Source organism: Puma concolor, chromosome D2, assembly GCF_028749965.1.
Source record: "Puma concolor isolate L17-30 chromosome D2, mPumCon1.1.hap2, whole genome shotgun sequence".
Classification (NCBI taxonomy): domain Eukaryota; kingdom Metazoa; phylum Chordata; class Mammalia; order Carnivora; family Felidae; genus Puma; species Puma concolor.
The window spans coordinates 88631792-88653240 of record NC_141677.1 but is presented as its reverse complement, the minus strand read 5'-3'; the positions used below and the strand labels follow the sequence as shown (position 1 = coordinate 88653240).

The following is a 21449-nucleotide window of genomic DNA, read 5'->3' as shown; positions in this document are numbered from 1 at the left end:
GCTCTGTCTCTCTCTGTCCCAAAAATAAATAAAAACATTGAAAAAATAAATAAATAAATAAATAAATAAAACGTTTAAAAAAATTTTAAGAAAGTAGAGTCCCCACACAGCCTGTGGCTGTTCACCCATGTCTCCCCCACAATTAATACCTTGCATTAGTATGGCACATGTGTGACACTGATGAGCCAATTAAAACACCTATTTTGGGGGAACCTGGGTGGCTCAGTCGGTTAAGCATCCAACTTCAGCTCAGGTCATGATCTCAAGACTAATGAGTTGGAGCCCCTCGTCGGGCTCTGTGCTGACAACTCAGAGCCTGGAGCCTGCTTCGAATTCTGTGTCTCCCTCTCTGCCCGTACTCTGTCTCTCTCTGTCTCTCAAAAATAAATAACAAACACTAAAAAAAATTTTACAAAACACGTATTTTTCAACCAAAAATCCGAAGGCAAAGAAGCAAGAAATGTGTGGCCAGTATTTAGGGGAAAGGGGGTGACAGAAAGTCTCTCTGAGTGGACCCAGACACTGGATGAGTGGACAAAAAAATGAGTGGAAACCAGGCTTAAAGAATTAAAGGAACATTTGATGAAGATGTCTTAAGTAATTTTATTTTTAAAAAAAATTTTTTTTCAACGTTTATTTATTTTTGGGACAGAGAGAGACAGAGCATGAATAGGGGAGGGGCAGAGAGAGAGGGAGACACAGAATCGGAAACAGGCTCCAGGCTCTGAGCCATCAGCCCAGAGCGTGACGCAGGGCTCGAACTCACGGACCGCGAGATCGTGACCTGGCTGAAGTCGGACGCTTAACCGACTGCGCCACCCAGGCGCCCCTTAAGTAATTTTAATAAACCGAATTTTTTAAAGAATCAAGTGGAGATTCTGGAATTAAAAAACACAATAACTAAAACTTAAAAATTCACTGGAAGGTTTAGTAGAAGACGCATTTAAGTATTTAATATCTTTAAGTCTGATCAACTGTCAAAGACAGATCAATAGAAATTATCCAACCTGAAGAGACCAAAAAAAAGGAGAAAGATGAACAGCATCCCAGAGACCCGTGAGACCACAATGTCAAGCACATGCATACACACCCACGCATGCACACGTGTACCCTACGCGCACACACCATGTATACACACACGTATCTCATACACACGTGCAGCGTGCATACATGCAGACACACTCACACATACACATGTATATACACACCAGACGTACATATTCATACAGATACATTCCCAGAAGAAGAGGAAGGAGAGAAAGGGGCAGAAAGAATATTTCAATACACGATGGCAGAAACATTCCAAACCTGATGAAATGCATTTACCATAGATCCAGTAAGCTCAGTGAGCCCCAAATAGGATACAAAGACACAGCTCAACTGTTGAAATCTAAAGACAGAGCAAGTCTTGAAAACAGCAAGAGAGGGGTACCTGGGGGGCTCAGTCAGTCAAGTGTCCGACTCCAGTTCCGGTCATGATCTCGCAGTTTGTGGGTTCGAGCCCCGCATCGGACTCTGTGCCGACAGCTCGGAGCCTGGAGCCTGCTTCGGATTCTGTGTCTCCCTCACTGCCCCTCCCCTGCTCACGCTCTGTCTCTGTCTCTCAAAAATAAACAAATGTTAAAAAAAAATTTAAAGGGGCGCCTGGGTGGCTCAGTCGGTTAAGCGGCTGACTTCGGCTAGGGTCATGATCTCGCGGTCCGTGAGTTCGAGCCCCGCGTCGGGCTCTGTGCTGACGGCTCGGAGCCTGGAGCCTGTTTCGGATTCTGTGTCTCCCTCTCTCTGCTCCTCCCCCATTCATGCTCTGTCTTTCTCTGTCTCAAAGATAAATAAACGTTAAAAAATATATATAGAAAGCAGCGAGAGAAAAGCACCCCCAGAAGAGCGCCCGCAATCAGACCCACAGCTGACCTCCTCCTGGAGACGTTAGGGACCCGCGGGCGGAGTCCCAGAGGGAGCCGCAGCCCTTTGGTGTGACCGCGCAGGAGAGGAGAGCGCTCCAGGCTGGCGCCACCCTGCGTCCACAGGCAGCCGAAGACGTTACAAGGAAAACTAGGCACTACGATTCCTCATGAACATTGACAAAAATTCTTAATAAAATATTAAAACACATAAAAAGGAATTTATTTTAGGAATGCAAAATTGATTTGATATTCACAAATCAATTGATATGTTACACTATACTGATAGAACAAAGAACACATGGTCATTTTAATAGATGCAGAAAAATAATCTGACAGAATCCAAATCCATAAGTGATAAAAACTTCCAACTAGGAAGATGTCGGACAGTGAACATCGCATTTCAGTGAAAGACGGTGGATGGCTTTCTCCTTAAGAACAGGAATAAGGCAAACATGTCCACTCTCACCGTTTTTTAGCGCTGTCCTGTCGATTCCTTTTTTTTTTTTTAATGTTTATTTATTTTTGAGAGAGACAGAGACAGAATGCTAGTGGGTTAGGGGCAGAGAGAGGGAGACATAGAAGCAGAAGCAGGTTCCAGGCTCCGAGCTGTCAGCACAGAGCTCGGCGCAGGGCTAGAACTCACGAGCTGTGAGATCATGAGTCGAGCCAAAGTTGGACGCTCAACAGACTGAGCCACCCAGGCGCCCCTGTCCTGTCAATTTCAAGCAGCACAACCCTGCAAGAAGGAAACTATGCTTGAATTGGAAAGGAGAAATAAAGCTGTCTCTATTGCAGATGATGTGACCCCGTATTTAGAAAGTTCTAAGGAATACAAAAAAAAAAATCAGTAGAAATAAGTAAATGAATTTAATAAGATCTCAGGATATAAAATCAATATACAAAAATCAATTGTTTCTACGTACTAGCAATGAACAATTTTAATGAAATTAGGGGAAAAGCTCATTTATGATAGCATTGAAAATAATAAAACACTTAGATTGATTTAACAAAAGCAGCACAAGACTAGTGCTGAGAAAACTGCAGTTCTAAATGGACGGAGGGTGTCCCAGGTTCACGGACTGGGAGACTCGGTTTTGTCAAGATGGCCATTTTCCCAAAATTGATCTACAGACTTGGTGCAATTCTTGTCAAATTCCTAGCAGGATTCTTTGCAAAAATCTGCAAGTTGATCCTAAAATTTATGTGAGAAGGCAGAAACTCAGAAGAGCCAAAACAACTTTCTAAAAGAATGGGCAAAATTGGAAGGCACACACTACCTCCATTTCAAAACTTGCTCTCATGGCACAGTGATAAAGGACATGCCAGAGGCATGCAGGTTTGTACACAGAGCAGTGAGATGGAACTAAGGGTCGGAAGTAAGCCCATACACATATGGACAACTAATTTTTGACAAAGATGTCAGAAACATTCAATATGGAAAGGTTAGTGTTTTCAACAAAAGACACCAAGACAAGCAAATACCCACATGCAAAAAAAACCCTAAAAGAACTTAGACCTGTAACCTACATTGCACACACAAGTTAACTCAGAATGCATCACTTAAAAAAAATTTTTTTGAGAGAGAGAGACAGAGCAGGGGAGGGGGCACAGAGAGAGAGGAAAACAGAGGATCCGAAGCAGGCTCTGAGCTGACAGCAGAGAGCCCGATGTGGGGCTCGAACACATGAACTGTGAGATCATGACCTGAGCCCAAGTCGGACGTTACCTACTGAGCCAGCCAGACACCCCTTTTTTTTTAATGTTTTATTTATTTTTGAGAGAGAGAGAGAGAGAGCATGAGGAGGTGGTGGGCAGAGAGAGAAGCGGACAGAGGATCCAAAGGGGGCTCTGAGCTGTCAGCACAAAGCCCAATGCGGGGTTCAAATTTATGAACCATGAGATCATGACCTGAGCCGAGGTGGGTGCTCAATCGATTGAGCCACCCAGCCGCCCCCAAAATGCATCATTCCTTTTTTTTAATTTTTCAAAAATGTTTATTTTTGAGACAGACAGTGTGTGAACAGGGGAGGGGACGAGAGAGAGGGAGACACAGAATCGGAAGCAGGCTCCAGGCTCCGAGCTGTCAGCACAGCTTGAACTCACGAACTGCGAGATCATGACCTGAACCGAAGTCAGAGCCTAACCGACTGAGCCACCCAGGTGCCCCAAAACATGATTCTTAAATGTAAAAGCTACAATTATAAAACCTCTAGAAGAAAAAAATGAAAAAATTATCATTGCCTTGGGTTAGGTAAACAGTTCCTAAGTATAGCACCAAAAGCGTGGTACCAAAAAAAAAAAAAAAAAAAAAAAAGGATACATTGGACTTCATCAAATTTACAAACTTTTGCACTTCCAAAGATACCATCAAGAAAGAGAAAAGAGGGGCGCCTGGGTGGCTCAGTCGGTTGAGCATCCGACTTCAGCTCAGATCACGATCTCACGGTCCATGAGTTCGAGCCCCACGTCGGGCTCTGGGCTGATGGCTCAGAGCCTGGAGCCTGCTTCCGATTCTGTGTCTCCCTCTCTCTCTGCCCCTCCCCCGTTCATGCTCTGTCTCTGTCTCAAAAAGTAAATAAACGTTAAAAAATTTAAAAAAAAAAAAAGGAAAGAGAAAAGTCAGAGACAGAGAGACACTGTTTGTAAATCATATATTTGATAAGGGACTTGTATCCAGAATATATAAAGAGTTCTTAGAAGTCAATAATAAGACAAACAACCCAACTGAAAAGCATTAGGAACATTTGAACGGGTATTTCACATAAGCTATGTAAGTGGCTAATAAATCCATAAAGAAATGCTTGGTTAGTGTCATTAGTTATTAGGGATTCAGGTTCACAACATAGTGAGATATCACTCCATGTCCTAGGACAGTGCTAGGGACAGAATTGTTCCTCCCAAAATTTCTTATGTTGAAATTCTAACCCTCAGCACCTTGGAGTGTGGCTGTATTTGGATATGGGATCTTTGAAGAGATAATTGAGTTAAAATGAGGTCATATGGGGAGTTCAGTGTGGCTAGCTCAGTAGTGGAGCATGTGGCTTTTGATATTGGGGTCGTGAGTTCGAGCCCCGAGTTGGGTATAGAAATTAAATAAACTAAAACAAACAAACAAACAAAAAACCCCAAAACAAACAAACAAACAAAACCAAGGTCATATGGGTGGGCCTAATCCATTCTGACTGGTGTCCTAAGAAAAGGGAGTGAGGACACAGACACACATAGAGGGCCGACCATCCGAAGACACGAGCCAAGGACAGAAGCCTCAGAGGAGGCCAACCGTACCCACACCTCGATATCAGGAACTAAATCCGACGTGTAGCCACCCAGCCCATGGTGCTTTGTCACAGCGGCCCTAACTGACCCATGCAGATGGCTGTTATAAAGACAGGCAGCAGCAAGTGTTGATGACGAGGGGGAGACTGGAGCCCTCATACTTTGCTTGCGGGAGTGTAAAATGGTGCAGGCCCTCTGGAAAAGTGTAGCATTTTCTTAAGTTAAATGTAAACTACCACCTGACCTAGCAGTCCCACTCTTAGGTGCCTACCCAGGAGAAGTGAAGGCCTCTGTCCACACGAAGACACATAAGAAAACGTTCACGGCAACGTTGTCAACAACAGGCAGAACTGGAAACAGTCCGGATGCCCATCAGCGGATAAAACGGGCCCATCCATACCACGGGGTACTATTCAACAGCAAAAGGGGATGAATCACTGACACCTGCTGTCTTCCTTGCCCTCTTACACCAGCTGGGAGCCAGGATGCGCGGCCTGACCCCAGCCAGGGGGTCCCGTCCCCCACAGCACCCAGCCAGACCCCAGCCAGAGGGCCCCGTCCCCCACAGTGCCCGGCCTGACCCCAGCCAGGGGAGCCACAGCACCCAGTCGCTGCGCAGACGCCTACTGAGCACTTTCTCTGGGCTGCGGCACAGCAGTGACCGAGGGTGACAGGAGGGCCCTAGGAAAGCCGACAGCCCAGGGGTTTTAGGCAGGAAGACACGAGGAGGTTCTGCTCCGGGGACGTGGAGGCCAAACCAGCCGCGCCTGAACACAGCCGGCCGAGGGCAGCAAGACGGCGAGTGTGAGCACTGACCAGGGTGGTGGGGCAGGGCCTGGACACCCTCAGGCGAGGAGCAGCCAGGGCTCGGCCCGCCAGGGTGCCTACCCCCCTGCAGCGAGGTGGTGTGAGTGTGTGAGGTGTGTGTGTAAGGCTATGGGGGAGCCGAGGCCCAGCTTCGATTGGGGGGGCACCGTGGGAGGGGAGCGGCTGCAGCAGACGCAAGTACTCCCTCCACCAGCGTCGCCCAGGCAACAGCAGCCTCGGTCTCGGCTCGGCCCCTCCCCCGCCCCGCCCCGGCTGCGAAGCGTCTGGAACCGCGTCCTTCCTCCGCACCCTCGTCCTGCGACCGCGTCCTGCAGCAGCTGTCCGTCGGAGCCGCCTGTGAGCCATTTCCCCATTTCTCCTGGTGGAGCGGGGGGAGGGGGGGGCGAGTGTGCACGGGGCAGTGTGCACGGGTGTGTGAGGTACGTGTGCAGGCGCGTGTGCAAGGTGCGTGTGTAGGGGTGGGAGAGTGTTGGGGGGGGCACTGCGGCTGAGCCGATGGCGGCCAGGCCGAACCGGGGTCTTCCTTTGGGGTCTCTGCTGACGGAGCGGGGGTGCTGACCCCAGGCCTCCCAGAGGATCGGGGGCCTCCGCGGGGTGAGCCGCTGCCTGGACCTTCCAGAAGAACCCTAGGTGTCCAGCCTTGCAGAGACCCGACGTGCTGCCCGGATCCCCCACCCTCAGCAGAGCAGGGCAGCTGGGTGGGGGTCGTGCTGGTGACCGCAGCCCCTCTTCCCTGCAGATCTGAGAGAGCCATTGGGAGCTGGGCGTCCCCTGGGTAGGGAGGGGGCGCCAGTTGCGTCTGAGGGTGGGGGAGAGCAGGGGGTTGGGAGAAGCAGCGAGGTGGAAGGCGTCAGACGAACCAGACCCCGGGGAAGCGCTGCTGGCATAGAGAGCGGGGTGGCTGTGGCGGGGGCAGGCGCGCGGAGGGGTATCTTTCCAGAACCACCTGCCGCAGACCCAGGACGCGGGGCCACAGGTGGCTGCGATGCGGGACCAAAGCACCGCTGGGTGCGGACGTAGCTTCCCCCAACTCGGGCCTCGCGGGGCGGGGCTGGGGCCTGCAGTCCACAGACCCTTAGACCAAAAGCCAAGCCCACGACCCGCCTGCAGGGCATCTGGTGGGGCTGCGGCTAGGGCAGGGGCGGGGGGCGGAGGGCCGTGCGGAGCGCGCAGCGCCCTGCGCCCCGCAGTCACATGCACGGCCGCCACGCGCAGCACGCTCGTGCCCAGCCCGCACAAGCGCGCGCCCCGGCGCCCCGGCGCGCACCTCTACTCGTGACGCAGCACACCGCGGGGGGCGGGGGAAGTGGGGGCGCCAAGGCGAGTCTGTGACGCACGGATCTGCCGCCCGGCTTCGGTCGGGTTTTCAGCCGAGGGCCCCTGCCCTGCCTGGCCGTCCGCGTGTCCGTCCACCCGCACGGTTCATCCGGTGCCCCTTCCCCGAACGTCGGAGAGGAGCGTGCACGGCCCCCATCCAGGAGGGCACAGCGGTGGTGGGGGGGGGAGCGGATGAGCTGCTGGAGAAGACGCAGTTACGGCGCAGGGTGGAGTGAGGGGGGCAGTGGGAGCAGCAGGGGCGACCCCCCAATTCCACGGAGTTCTGTGTCTGTCCTGTGAATGAGCCCAGCCAGCCTTCCCAGAGGGTCCCCAGGTCTCAGCGAGGGAAATAAATGTTCGGGGGGAGGGGGTCCCACATGCAGCCCAGCCCCCTCCCCAGCATTACGCCTGGTGGGAGGGGCACGGAACCAGAAGCGGAGGGTCCAGAAGGTCCCAAATGGCTCCTTTCCTTCGTGAAGACTTGTTGTCGCCAGCCTCCGTTGCCATGGAAACCCGCGATGACGTAACCTGGACGTCACACCGCGTCGGAGGAGTTGGAGCTTAGGTTTGGCTCCAAGAGGACCCCAGAGGCGGAACCCCTTATAGGGAGAGGCTTCCTGTGGAGAGACTGTGCAGACCCCGCACACACCCGGCCTTCCAGCGGGGGGGGCCAACCACAGATTGACGGGAGTGCGGGAGGCGACACACTGTGCCCCTCCGCGCTCTCCTCTGTAAATCGAAGGCTGATGGGGGGGGCGGGGCGGGGCTCCGCTGCTAGAAGGCCCAGGCACACCCTTCCCGCCCCCACGAAGCTCCCCTCAAGCCCTGAGCTCTTGTTGCCCCCACCTCCCCTCGCCCCCCCTCCCCCCCGCTCTCCTGTCAGTCCCTCCCTCCGTGGCCCCTTCCCAGCGCTTTGGAGCCACATTTCCTTCCTTGCACTGGAAAGCCCGACATCTCTGTTTCTATTCGGGTGGTCCCTTCTCCATCTCTGCCTCACCGAGCACGGACGTGGTCTGCGTGGTCCTCGTGCAGACTAACCAATTGGTGCAAATGTGCCCCAGGCGGATCCCCTGCCAAGCCAGACTGTCCTCAGGAAAAGCCCTCCAGCAGGGGGTGGGAGTGGGGGGCGCTTTGCCGTCCTGTAAGGGCGCCCGGGCCAGGCTCGTAAATCCAAGGAGGAGCCCCAGCTCAGGGCCCTAGTAGGACCTCCCTCCCCGGGGCGCCCGGGAAGTCCACGATGGGGGCGCTCCTGTCTTGCCCGGCGGGCTGCTTCTCTCGCCAGCCCCACAGAGCTGCTTCCTGGCCACGCCTCCCCCGGTCCTACACAGCCCCGGCCCCCTGCCCAGCACCTCGCAGGTTCTCCATCCTGGGCATCTCTCCGCCTCTCTGCCTCTGGGTAGGGGCTCCTCCTCTATATTCCCACCCTGACTGCTCACATCCAGAACCCACAGCAAGGCCTGCCTGGCCTCTGGGGTGTGAGACTGGCACCTGTGAGCCTGATGGGCACCTGTGCTGGTGGGGCTGTTCCAGGGAGACGCATTTGGGGGTGGTGAAGTCACCCTAGGACAGAAGTTTGGGGTTGCAGAGGCACGGCAGTGTGTGTAGGGTGGGTGCTGGCCTTGGCGAGGGAGGGCCCCATGCAGTGGCCAGGGTAGGAAGCACAGCCCCTGGGGCTCTGCCCTTCGTCCTCACAAGGAAGAGGGTGGGGAGACAGCCAGGGCACAGTTGCCAAGGAACTCACCCTGTCTGCTGAGCGGAACCCCAGGGTCCACATCCTGGGGGAGGGCATGGGGTGGCCGTGCCTCTGCCATCACAAGAGGTCATAAAACAAACGTGCAGCCTAATAATGTAACAGAAGGGCACCCCAGCCATCCACCATCCAAGCAAAGACTAGAAATCCCAACCCAGCCCCGACGCAGCTCCCCTCCCTGACGGGCACCGCCTCTCAGACTCTCCAGACACAGGAGCAACGATTGGTCCGGACCCCCAGAGTGCGTGTCTAAATGCCGCCGATTGGTTCCTAAAGGTTTCAGTTGGAGTTCTCTTACTATCGAACCTTCCTTTGCGCCCGGCTTCTTTTGGCCAGCGTTGTTTTGTGGGACTCAGGGCTGCTCTTGCGTGAAGCTGTGACTGGTCACTTCCGTTGCTCCAAGGACTCCGTGGTAGGAACACCCCCATTTATTTACTTGTGTCACTCTGGGTGATGTGTGGTGCTGTGTGCACATTCACGCCCACCCGTCCTTCTGTTGGGTGTCCACGCTGGAGTGAGGGCTGCTCGGCGTCGGACGTTGAGTGGATTACGTGAGCGGACGCCACCCATGTGGCATCTCTCCTGGGTCCTGACAGGCTTCAGTGTGTCCCCTTAAGCTGGTTCTAATTTATCTCCCTCGGGGACTAGTGAGGGTGAGCACCTTTTTAGTATTCGTGGCCATTGAAATCTTTTTCTGTCCATTTTTCTATTGGGTTTATCTTTTTCTTTACCAACTTGAGATGTCCGTTTTATATTTTGGTATCTGCCCTGCGTTGGCTTCCTCAGGCCGCTGTGGCAAATTACCACAAGCAGGTGGCTTAAGACAACAGACATGTATTTTTCCATCGGCTCTGGAGACGAGAAGTCAGAAATGAAGGTTGGGGCAGGGCCGTGATCCCTTTGAGGCTCTAGGGAAGATCCTTCCTGCCTCTCCTGGCTTCTGGCCGCCCCATGTGTTCCTGGGCCTGTGAATGCATCCCTCCAACCTTCTCATCTGGACCTGAGCATCTCCCCGTGTGCGTCCACATTTCTCCCTTCTGTAAGGACACCAGTCATTGGCTTAGGGCCCCTGCAGTCCGGTATGAGGTCATCTTAGTTACATCTGCAGAGACCCTGTTTGCTAGTGAGGTTACGTTCACGGGTGCCAGGGGTTAGGGTTTGAACATACCTTGTTGACGAGCCCGCAAGTCCTTTGCCAGTTGCATATCGCAAACATCTTCTCCCAGTCGTGCTTTCTGTTTCCATTCTTTGAAGTTGCGTTTTAATAAGCAGAAGTTCTTAAATTGAATGTAGCCCTTTGATGGTTAGTACTTACTTGTCATACTGAAGAACTCTTTCCCTCCCCCAGACCAGGAAAACATTCTCCTGTAGTGTCTTCCAGACGCTTTCCCAACTTAGCTACATCCACATGGAGTAGATTTGTGTGTGTGAGGTGGGGTTTTGGTGCCTTGCTCTCCGTGTGGACACATGTTTATCGAAAGGTGGCATCTCTGTCATAAATCTGTGGTCCGTGTGCACAGGCGTGTGTATACCACGCATCTGTACCACAAGGCTGTGCGACTGGCTGCACCTGGCGGACGAATCCTACCCCTCGGTCATTTTCAAGGGGTCACGTGTTCTTGTCCCCTTGGTTTTTATATAAAATTACGATGCCGGGCATGTTCACACGCAAAAGAATTCTTTTGGGCTATGGATTGGGTGTATTGATTCTACAGACACGTTTTGGGGGAAATGATATTTTTTTTAATTTTTTTTTTCAACATTTATTTATTTTTCGGACAGAGAGAGACAGAGCATGAACGGGGGAGGGGCAGAGACAGAGGGAGACACAGAATCGGAAACAGGCTCCAGGCTCTGAGCCATCAGCCCAGAGCCTGACGCGGGGCTCGAACTCACGGACCGCGAGATTGTGACCTGGCTGAAGTCGGACGCTCAACCGACTGCACCACCCAGGCGCCCCTATTTTTAAACATAGAACCTTCCCAAATCCATGACCATTCCCTACCCCACTTACTGAAAGAATTTAGGTCTCCTTCAGTGTCAGTAATGTTTTGATTGAGGTTTTCCATGATTTTCTCATTAAGTCTGGTCCTGAGTGTTTAATATTTCCAGTGCCGCTTAAGTAGAATCTTTGAAAAGCTTATTTCCTAATCTGTTGTCACTAATGACCCCTGAATACCTTGGATGACCCTGCTGGCCTCACTCTTCAGCCTTTGTCACTTATCTGTAGAGTGTCGTGGGTGTTCTGCACATACAAGGTGCTTCATCTGTGAGCAACGAGAGTTTGGCCTGATCTCGTCCAGGCCTGTTTTCTCTCATTCGTTTTCCCTGCCCGACAGCTGGCTAAAACCTCCTGCACTGTGATTTATAGAACTGATAATAGCAGGCCTTGATATCTCCTTCCTCACCTTAAAGGCAAAGCTTTCACTGTTTACACCGTATAAGGACAGCTTAGAGGTTTTTGTAGATAACCTTTATCATCAGATTAAGGAAGTTTCCTTCTGCCCTTGAAGTGCTAATAGATAATTAAAATAATAAATGTTGAATTTTATCAAATACTTCTCCAGGTATTATTGAAGTTAATCAGGTGATCTTTCTTCTGTATTCCTTATGGTGAAAAGACTGATCACTTTTTTAAACAAATATTTATTTTGAGAGAGAGGGGCAGAGAGAGGGGCAGAGAGAGAATCTCAACAGGCTCTGAGCTGTCAGTGCAGAGCCCGGCGTGGGGCTCGAACTCACGAACTGTGAGATCATGACCCAAGCCAACGTGGGACGCTTAACCGACTGAGCCCCCCAGGCGGCCCTTCCTTTCTTTGTTCTTATTTATCGGTCAGCCTAGAGGTAAAATCGTCTTGAGCTCCCGAGGGGGGGTGGAGGGGGTGGGGGGGCTGTGCGCTCCTCCAGGCACCTCCGCTGTCCTCGGCTGGTCCTCTGTCTCTCGTCAGGGTATTCCAGCCCTACTACTGTGCTCTGTGCAGTTAGCATTTGGATCTTCTCACTGATGTCCTTTCTGTACCTCTTCCTTACTTCCTGCATCTCCAGGAGATTTGTCAGATAGAACACAGGACGCCCAGCTAAACTCGAATTTCAGACAAATAACTTTTTGATACGTCCTATTTTGCATATTACATGGGACATAGACGTCAAAAAACTTCCATTGCTTATCTGAAATTCAGATTTAACCAAGTGTCCTATATTTTTATTTGCACAGTCTGGCCACCCTACTCTCCAGCCTTCTATCTGGGATCATTTTCTGTTGAGCACATAGCTGCCCTTGGAATGTGCTGGAATGTGCTAGCAGGTTGGCTAGCTGCCGGCTCTGCCGGTGTTGTGTGTCTGGGCACTCCCTGGTCAGAGGCAGCACCCCTTGCATGGCTCTGGGACCCAAAGGGAGACCAGAGGGCAGGAAGGGACTAGAAGCCTATGGACGAACACACCCACTTTGTCCTGGGAGATTGGCTTGTCCCGGCCCAGGTGTGAGGAACACCGGGGTCAGCTGGGGCCCTCTGGCTCCTGCAGCAGCCGGCATGGACGTCTGCTGGGTGCTGAGTGGCCAGTAACCTTGTGTCTACTCTGCACAGGACGAGGACCACCCATCACCATGGTGAAGCTGGGCTGCAGCTTCTCCGGGAAGCCGGGCAAGGACCCCGGGGACCAGGATGGGGCTACCACGGACAGCGTCCCTCTGATCAGCCCCCTGGACGTCAGCCAGCTCCAGCCACCATTCCCGGACCAGGTGAGGGCCTAGACCAGCATGAGGGGGTGAGGGGCTCTTCTCAGCCTGCCCTGTGCATAGAGGGCAGTGGGGTGAGTTTTATGCAGATGTGGCCTCCCCCAACGTGCAGGAGAGCCAGCAGAGGTAGAGCCGGGCTGGACCAAAGCCCTAGTCGGCTATGGGTGATCCATGTGACCTGATCAGCTCTCTGGTCACCCAGAGTCACCCTTTCCTCATCCGTGAACGGGGGTCACTGTGAGGACTCCTACAACATCTTGCAGACGTGCCCAGCCCACGGTGCTGCCCACAGGCGCTCAGCAAGCAAACAATTCCCATCCTTCCCTGAGGGCCTGAAACAGGGTCCTGGGGCAGGTGACCGATGGGGACCCGCTGTCAGGAGGGATGTGTGAGAAGCAGGGCTCGGCTCTAGCGTAGCCCTGCCTGACCCCACACGAGCTGACTGGCATCAGGACTTGTCCCAGCAGGAGGGAGGGGGCAGGCAGCTGAAAGCTTTTGTCTGGGGGCTGTGGGGGTGGGAGCACCTCCCAGTGATCTGGGGGGGGCAGCAGCCGAGTCCGCCACAGGTCTGGATCTGGCTCTCAGTAGACACGTGGGGAGGCTCAGTGCTCACCCCTTGGGAGCATTCACAAAGCACAGGACTATTTGCCTGTGCCCCAGGTGGTAGGGGCCTCAAGACTCTGGGAGCCAGAGGAGAAGTCAGGGTGGACTTCCCGGAGGCAGGAGCCAAGCTGTGGAGCACCTAAAAGGGAAGCTCCTGGCCTGGCAGGGAGAGCTGACTGCAGCCCGCAGACTAAGGGGCTCCCTGTGTGGTGTGGACAGGCCCCAGGGCCGCCCGGCCCAGCAGGCTCTCTGCCTCCACCTTCCGTTGGCCTCAGCTTGTAGCCAGTGGAGCCACTAGGCAGTCCTGGCAGATGGCCAGCACCCACACCACTGCCGGGAGCTGACCCCTGGGCCTGCCCCCGCCAGTCCTCCCGGTTCAGTGTCCTCCTGGGCCATCTCTTTCCACAGGTGGTTATCAAGACACAGACAGAATACCAGCTGTCCCCCCCGGACCAGCCAAAGAAGTTCCCCGACCTGGAGGCCCAGAAGCTGGCCTGTAACCACCCTGAGGAAGGACGCAGGGTAACCCAACCCTCCTGGGCCCATGGTGCCCAGCGGTCAGTTCCATGGGGAGTCAGGGCAGGGGAGATGGCGAGGAGGAGGCTGCAGGCCATGGGGGGCCACGTCTGGGCCAGGTTGGCCGGGAGCTCTTGCTCACTCGCCTGCTCTCAGGAAGAGAGAGGGACAGGACACCACCCCGTTCAGAGGCCTTCATCCTGCTATAAAGTGGATGAGAACAGCATCTGCCTTCAGAGGGGCTCCTGCCTTGAGCCACCCTGGGCCCCACCTGCTCCTGCTGTGTGTCCGTTTTCCCTTAGTGACCCCTGGGTTTTCTAGGTACTATGGAAAGTCACTTATGCTATATATCTGGCTAATATTTTCACCCTTCCTGTTTTTTTAGCTCTTAAGTTCACTAAATGGTTTTGGGGTTTTTTTTTTAAATCAGTTTTTGCACACCATTTCTAAAACCCTTTATTTTTCATTAGTGACACCTGTCATCTCCTTTCCTCCGTTGTTTCTGAGAGAAAAGCCAAACAGAAGCGAGCGGGGCTGTGTGAGGACCGCCCTGGTCCTTCCAACAGCTTCACACCCCCCTCCTCGGGTCTCTCTCCTTCCCGCAGCTGCCCACAGCGCGGATGATCGCCTTTGCCATGGCGCTCCTGGGCTGTGTCCTGATCATGTACAAGGCCATCTGGTATGACCAGTTCACCTGCCCCGACGGCTTCCTGCTCCGGGTAAGGCCTGGCCAGCTGGGTGTACGGGGTCGGGGTGAGGCAGGCAGTCGCGACCTTACTCTGCTCGGGCGGGGGCGGGGAGGGTGGGTGTCCCTGTGGAAGCACTGAGGTGGGCTGCCTCCCCTCCGCTTCTCGGACCACGCCCAGGGAAGACCGCTGCGGCCCCGCCCTGATCCCCCCCCCCCCCCCCCCCCCCGCAGCACAAGATCTGCACCCCGCTGACCCTGGAGATGTACTACACCGAGATGGACCCCGAGCGCCACCGCAGCATCCTGGCGGCCATCGGGGCCTACCCGCTGAGCCGCAAGCACGGCACGGAGACGCCCTCGGCCTGGGGGGAGGGCTACCGCGCCGTCAAGGAGGGACCCAAGGCGCCCACCCAGGCGGGGGCGGCGGCGGCGGCGGCGGCGGCGGCCACCGAGCCCCCCGGGAAGCCCTCCGCGCCGGGAGAGAAAGAGGCGGCGCGGAAGGCGGCAGGCAGCGCCCCGCCCCCGGCCCCCCAGTGATGGCCCCTCCGCACCTGCAGCCCGGGTAGGTGTGCTCAGGCGGCATGGGGGTCGTGGGCAGGGCGGGGGTCCGGTGAGCTGGAAGCCGGGGGACGGGGTTCAGCCTGGCACCTCTTCCTACGCAGGTGGGCGGCGAGGGGGGACGCGGGCCCACCTCGCAGCGCCGGCTCTCGCCCCTGCTTCCCTCTGTCTTGGCAGCGCCCCCTGCCGGCACCTGTGACCGCCCTCGCCCGACGCTCTCCCATCTCGTGGTCGTGCCCCTGCTTCCAGGACCCTTCGCTGACGCCCCCTGCCCCCGAGCTTGCAGCTCTGTTGCTTTTCTCTAAGTAAAGATTCATATCCACCTGGGCCTCTGTTTCTCCTGAGCCTCCTTGGTCCCGCTGACCTTTTCCCTGCCTTCCCAACCCCCGCCTGGGTGAGCGCCCGCTTCGGGTCTCCTCTGCTGCCCGGAGGGAGCCCCGAAGGATCCGGAAGAGCAGCAGCCACCGTGGGGGTGGGGGTGGGGGCAGTGAGGCAGCCCCGGGAAGCCGCGGCCACGCAGGGAGAGGGGGAAGGCCAGCGCCCGGCGTGCACAGGCCCAGCGCTGCCGGGCTGCAAAGGAGTAAGTTCGCCTCTATCCAGGGCTGGGCTCCAGCCCTGACTGCTGCTTAGCCCTACATCCAGTGAGGCCCTTCCGCCTCCTACTGCCGGGCCTGGTCCTCACACACCTAACCCGTCGACGGGAGCCTCTGAATCCCCCTGTTCTGGGCAAGCGCCCACATGTGGTTCCTGCCCCAACCGCCTCACACAGGCACAAGTCACTGAAGAAATGAGCAAATGCATGGTTCCAAGGGGCCCGGGCCTCTGGAGAGGGGATGTGAGCCCATCCCTGTCTGAGAGGGGTCCCCACTCCTGGACCACCCCTATCTCCCATTCCCTTGGAGCTAGAGGGGTGGTGGGAGGTCTGAGGATGTTGGAGCTGGCAAGAGTCTCTTCACCCAGCCCACAGCACACCCCCCCCCCCCCCCCCACTACAGCACTTCGAGGCCTCAGGTCTGTTCCCACCGGGTGAGAGGTAAGCTCGGGCCCCAGTACCAAGGGCTGGGGTTGGAGAGAACAACCTTGCAGGCTCATGCAGCCAGAACTAGGAAGGAAACAGGCATTTTCTGCACTGAGCAGTGTCAGGTGACATGGGGGGGCCCTTTTTGGCCCTAGTGCAGTCCTGTGAGGGGACACAAGGCTGGGCACTCAGACTGAGTGTGGGACTCTGACCTCCAGCCTCCAGCCCAGGGAGGCAAGGTGAGGGGTCTGAGTGGCTTTGGACAGCAGGCAGTGACCAGGAAGTGGATGAGACAGGTGTTTGAAGGAAACCATGGACATGCTGGAGGCCGGGGAGCGGGGGGGGGGGGGGGGGGGGGGGCTTCTTCACATCAGCCCCTTCCCTGGGTGGGCAGGGCTCAATCTCACGACTCTGGGATCATGACTTGTCCCAAAATCAAGAGTCAGACCTTTAGCTGACTGAGCCACCCAGGCGCCCCTCCATTGACAATTCTTGTCTGAATCAATACTACTATATTTTCCAAGTGGCAATTATCTAAATTCAGCACTTTTCCTACATTTAGTGGTTGACATTCTATTGGCTTACTGTAAAGAAAAGATTTCCTTTGCCCCCCTTTCCTCATTTATTTACATCAGTGTGACCCATACTCTCCCGTTTTATTCAACAGGCGACAATCTGTTACCACCACTATTAATTCTTATGTTCACATGTTTCATTCCTGGCTGGTGGAAGGCATCCTATTGACGTGCCCTCATCAGTCTCGGGGCGCATCCTAGCTTTCTGGAGCAAAGATGCTCCAGGCCCCTCTTGTGCTAGCTACCAAGATCTGGGTGTGGTTGTGGGTGTGGCTTCAGGCACATTCAGTGGAGAGAGCCGGGGTGTGATACATACATGCACACATTCATCCGCACACAGTCCGTATTTCCCTCCTCCCTGTGAGTGCACGTATACACCTGTGCACGTGTGTGCAAGTGTCTACACCTGTACAGACACAACCCACATTTAATCAATACAATATATCCATACATCTATGGACTATGAGTGCACATACGACATACATGAATCTCCAGGAGTTCATACCAATACTTCTAATCCCAACCCAGAACCTCAGGGTTTATTCTAGTTCCCCCTTTCCTTGCTGATACCTCCATCCTCCAACAGGGAGAAACCTGGTTCCTGTTTTCCTCAATATACTCATTTGCTTAGTCTTAGAACACACTGGAATCCTTTTCAGAAGTGGTAACCATACCATGGCACAAGTAAGCGTGCAAACTAGAGTCTGGTGCTCGTTTAGAGTTCTGTCTTTAACTTGGGGATTCATAGTCAAAATGCTGTGTTCAAGTTACGCGGTTTCTTCTTTACATCAGTGTGGCTGTGTTACTCCTCTGAAATATAGCGGAATCGCTTAGTACTGCTAGCACTGTTTCAGAGTCCTTCTCCCATTTGGTTGATTTTGTCCTATTATTTTTAGCATGTAAAACGTGAACACGGCTCCAAACGGTGTGTCCCACCCCCGAGGGAGATCAGTCTTCGTTACCAGCTCAGCCTGTCTGTGCATCTTTTTGCACAGATGCACCTGCACTTTATTTTTCCTATTTGACACTTTTCACTATAAGGATTTCTTTTCCCCACACAAACAACAATCAAATCTCCAGTCCCCCAGTACCAGCCGGGTGTCCTACAGTTCAGTGCTATGACACCTGTTCCTCAGCGCCGGCACAGACCCCACAAGTGAAGGGCTCAGCCTCAAGAGCCTGCTCCTGATTCCGACGCTGGTCACAAGTATGGGGGCCTCAGGCCATATGCATTTCTCTCCAACTCAGCTACCAATTTGGGGACCCCGTCTTCAGATTTGATAACTCAGTATAACTACTCACAGAACTCAGGAAAGCACCTGCTAGATTACTGGCTTATTATAAAGCGTACAAATCAGGGACAGCCGGACGGAAGAGGCATAAGGCCAGGGGTGGGCCTAGGAGCAGGGAACTTTCCTGCACCTGGGTGTTCAATCTGGAAGCCCTGGGAATCTCCTTGCTCTAACTAGTGCTCGGCGCCTTCCCTGTCACGCAGGAAATGCCGAGGGTCTCAGGAGCTCTACACCGGGACCCAGGACAAAGGACAAACACATGCTTCATCCGAGCACATTCACCTAACAAACACAGAAGGTCATGCCACACGGTGCTCATGCGCTGTCCTCGTTCCTGTCCCAGCTGCGGGCTGCTCCGCCACACAGGGCTCTTTACCGGGTTTACGGTACTTTGCTGCAATGAATAATTTACGCGTGTGCGGTTTGTGTTGTGGGGAACTTATCTTCAAAGCAAATTCCTACCAGTGGTCTTGGTGGGTTAAATTTTTTTATTTTATAAAATTATAACATTTTATAATTTATACTTATAAACTTAAACCAGTGTCAGGGACATGAATTCCCGTCTTCTAGCTGGAGTAAGACAGATTAACAGGAGGAAATCAAACTTAACGATGTACCAACAGGAAATCCACATAGACCTGGAAATTCCAAAGACAGGCGAAAGGAGGTACACATGTCGTCCTGAACCCAGGAGAAGGGGGTGGGGGTCCGGGACGTCAGAGGAGGGAATGCACTTCACAGCGAGATAAGAGAAACAGATGTTGGTAATTAGACGTTTGCCCCACCAGACAGATGAGTCACTCCGACAGAATGCATCTCGGTTAATAACCCTTATTCTGGGAAAGACACCCCGCCCCCGTTTAGATTCCTGCATGTGGTTAAGGGAAGGACAAAAGTTTCTCTTGAGCCCACAGGGTCTCAAGTGCCTTCAGCTCAAAACCATCCACAAGCCAACGTGGCACATTCTGGAGAGGTCTGTCCTGAACCTCCCCAGCTTTCCCAAGCTTTAAAGCTCCATTTAAAAGCTTGCTTTCAAATGTAGTAACTTTTATGTGTCTCTTCACTCATTCTTTAATTTTCTTTTAACTTATATATTTGATATATAGTCAGTCTCTAATTTTTAAAGACATTTCACAAACGTGATAAACTTAATTAGATGCCCTGGGTATTTCAAGCTCTAACCATAAATTGATACAACTGATTCCAACCTACAAACAAAACCTTTACGAACATTTGTTCACTACTCACCATCTAATACAATGGAGTCAGAGTCAATCAGATCTTAAACTGGAATTCTCTCACACATTCTAAAACGAAAACCTTAGGTTACTGAGATTAACTTTCAACCCTTCAAATTAAAACAAGTCGTTTATGCTACGTGAGCAACGAGCACAACTTCACGACTTGTGCCCCAGGACCTCTGGGCAAACCCAGCGGGGGTTGCAGGAGCTGCTCCGCACCCTCCCGGCATCTGTGTGCACAACTGCCCAGAGCACCCCATTCTCCCCAGGAGGCTCCGTGACAGGGTGTGCAGGCCCCTGCCAGGCCCCCTGCAGCGGGCCCAGCTCCTGTCTCAGGGTCCCACACATCCTCTGGGTGTCCTTTCAACTTTGTTCTTACCCAGATTTTACAGAAACCTCTTGCAAAAACCCTTTCCCAAGCTGGCCGCCCTGGAGTGGGACCACAGGCTGGCTCACTTCAGGTGGGCCTGGCCTTCAGGGGTGCCCAGGACATACCCCCCAGAACCCTCTGCCAGGTTCGCCACCTGCTCACCGTCCCGTCCTAGGCTCTGCCCTCGGGGAGCCAATGTGGACACCCTCTGCACTTTGTTCACCCGTGGGTCTTGTCCACGGCGTGTGGTGCCAGTATTGGGGAGGCTCGAACGCACAGCCCGGAAGGTCCTTCGTGAAGAAACTAAAAGAGGCTTTGTTGATAGTGTCAGATAAAATGTCCAAAAGTTAAAACGATTCTTACAGAAACACAGAACGTGTCCCAAGATCACGGGCTCCCACAGGCTGGCGGGACTCGGGGAAAACGTGAGGAGATCTGAGCTCAACGCAGAAAGAAACCCTGGACCCTCAGGGGCCCAACCGGGCAGAGATGCACCCGGGCGCCGTGGCCTTTGGGGCCGTCCTTTCGCTGGACAGACTGCGTGCACGACCCGATGTCCGGGGCCGGGCAGACCTAGGTTGTCAGACGCAGTCAGTTCTGCTTCCTTCGGCTGCACATTCGGCAAGAAGGACACATTAGCAGGGCACGAATTCTGTTTCTGTTCGGTGGGCTGTGGTTTCCACCATGACAAACACCAGGCAAACACACGGGATATGCACATGCCACGCACATGCATGCACGCGCACACGCGCATGTACACGCAATGCGCACACGCACGCGCACTCACGCAGACGCACACGCACACACGTACACGCAATGCTCACACGCACGCACGCGCACACACGTACGCGCAGACGCACACGCAATGCGCACACACATGCACACGCGCTCACGCAGATGTACGCACGTGCGCACACACACGCAGACGCGTGCACGCACACACATGCGCACATGCACGCGCGCATGCAGACACACAGACACACACACGCGCGCGCGCGCTCACGCAGACACGCACGCACACACAATGCGCGCGCAGACGCACATGCGGGCACGCACGCACACACAATGCGTACACGCAGGCGCACGCGCACAGACACCCACCGGCCCCATCGGTGTGCCGTGCGTTATGCCCCACCCCCAGCACCTGTGTGACTACCCTCTCCCCACTTGCTTCTCTCACTTCCTCTCGGCTCTTTCCTCAAGGGTGTTTCAAGGTTAAATGCCTTGGCCCATCAGGCAACCCCACCCCCCCACCCCTCCCCCGCCAAGGTCGGGCCTCGGGACACAAGCGCAGGATCCCGCAGGTGGGAGGCCACTTCACCAGTGCTACCCTCCCAGGAGCCGGGACACCCTGGCGTGCCCACTCATGGTCCCAGGGCGCAGAGCACCTCCCGCAGCCAGGCACCTGCCGGTTGCTGTGGAGAAGAAAGGTGAGTGTGTGCGGGGCAGACGGTACCGGAGGGAAGCCCAGCTCACGGGACTGACTCCACGCTGCAGTCTGCCGCAGCCTGGATCCTCGCGGTGGGACCCCAACATGGGACCCGCAGTGGGACCCCATGGTGGAGTCAGAACATGTGCTTTTCCTCTCTAAGCGCCCTATGATGTGGGGACCCTGGAAGGGGTCCATGCAGAGGCCCCGTGGGGTGGGCGCCGGCGGGTGACACACCACAACGGAGGACTGGCTGTGGACAGCAGCTGGGGTACGGCGAGACCAGCGCCTTAGTGAGGTGCTCCCAGGACTGGATAGAACCTCGGCCCCTCCCTGGGGTCCCCAGGC

At 54.5% G+C, this 21449-nt stretch overlaps 1 protein-coding gene across 1 annotated transcript; it reads left to right on the top strand.

The window, feature by feature from the left end:
* Positions 1–6219: 6219 nt before the first annotated feature.
* CALY (calcyon neuron specific vesicular protein) lies at positions 6220–15503 on the top strand. The gene is made up of 6 exons (XM_086681264.1): positions 6220–6344; positions 12660–12814; positions 13823–13936; positions 14536–14649; positions 14850–15180; positions 15354–15503. The coding sequence occupies exons 2-5, from the start codon at positions 12680–12682 to the stop codon at positions 15153–15155; spliced, it is 669 nt and encodes a 222-aa protein (XP_086537390.1). The 5' UTR covers positions 6220–6344; positions 12660–12679; the 3' UTR covers positions 15156–15180; positions 15354–15503.
* The last annotated feature ends 5946 nt before the right edge of the window (positions 15504–21449 follow it).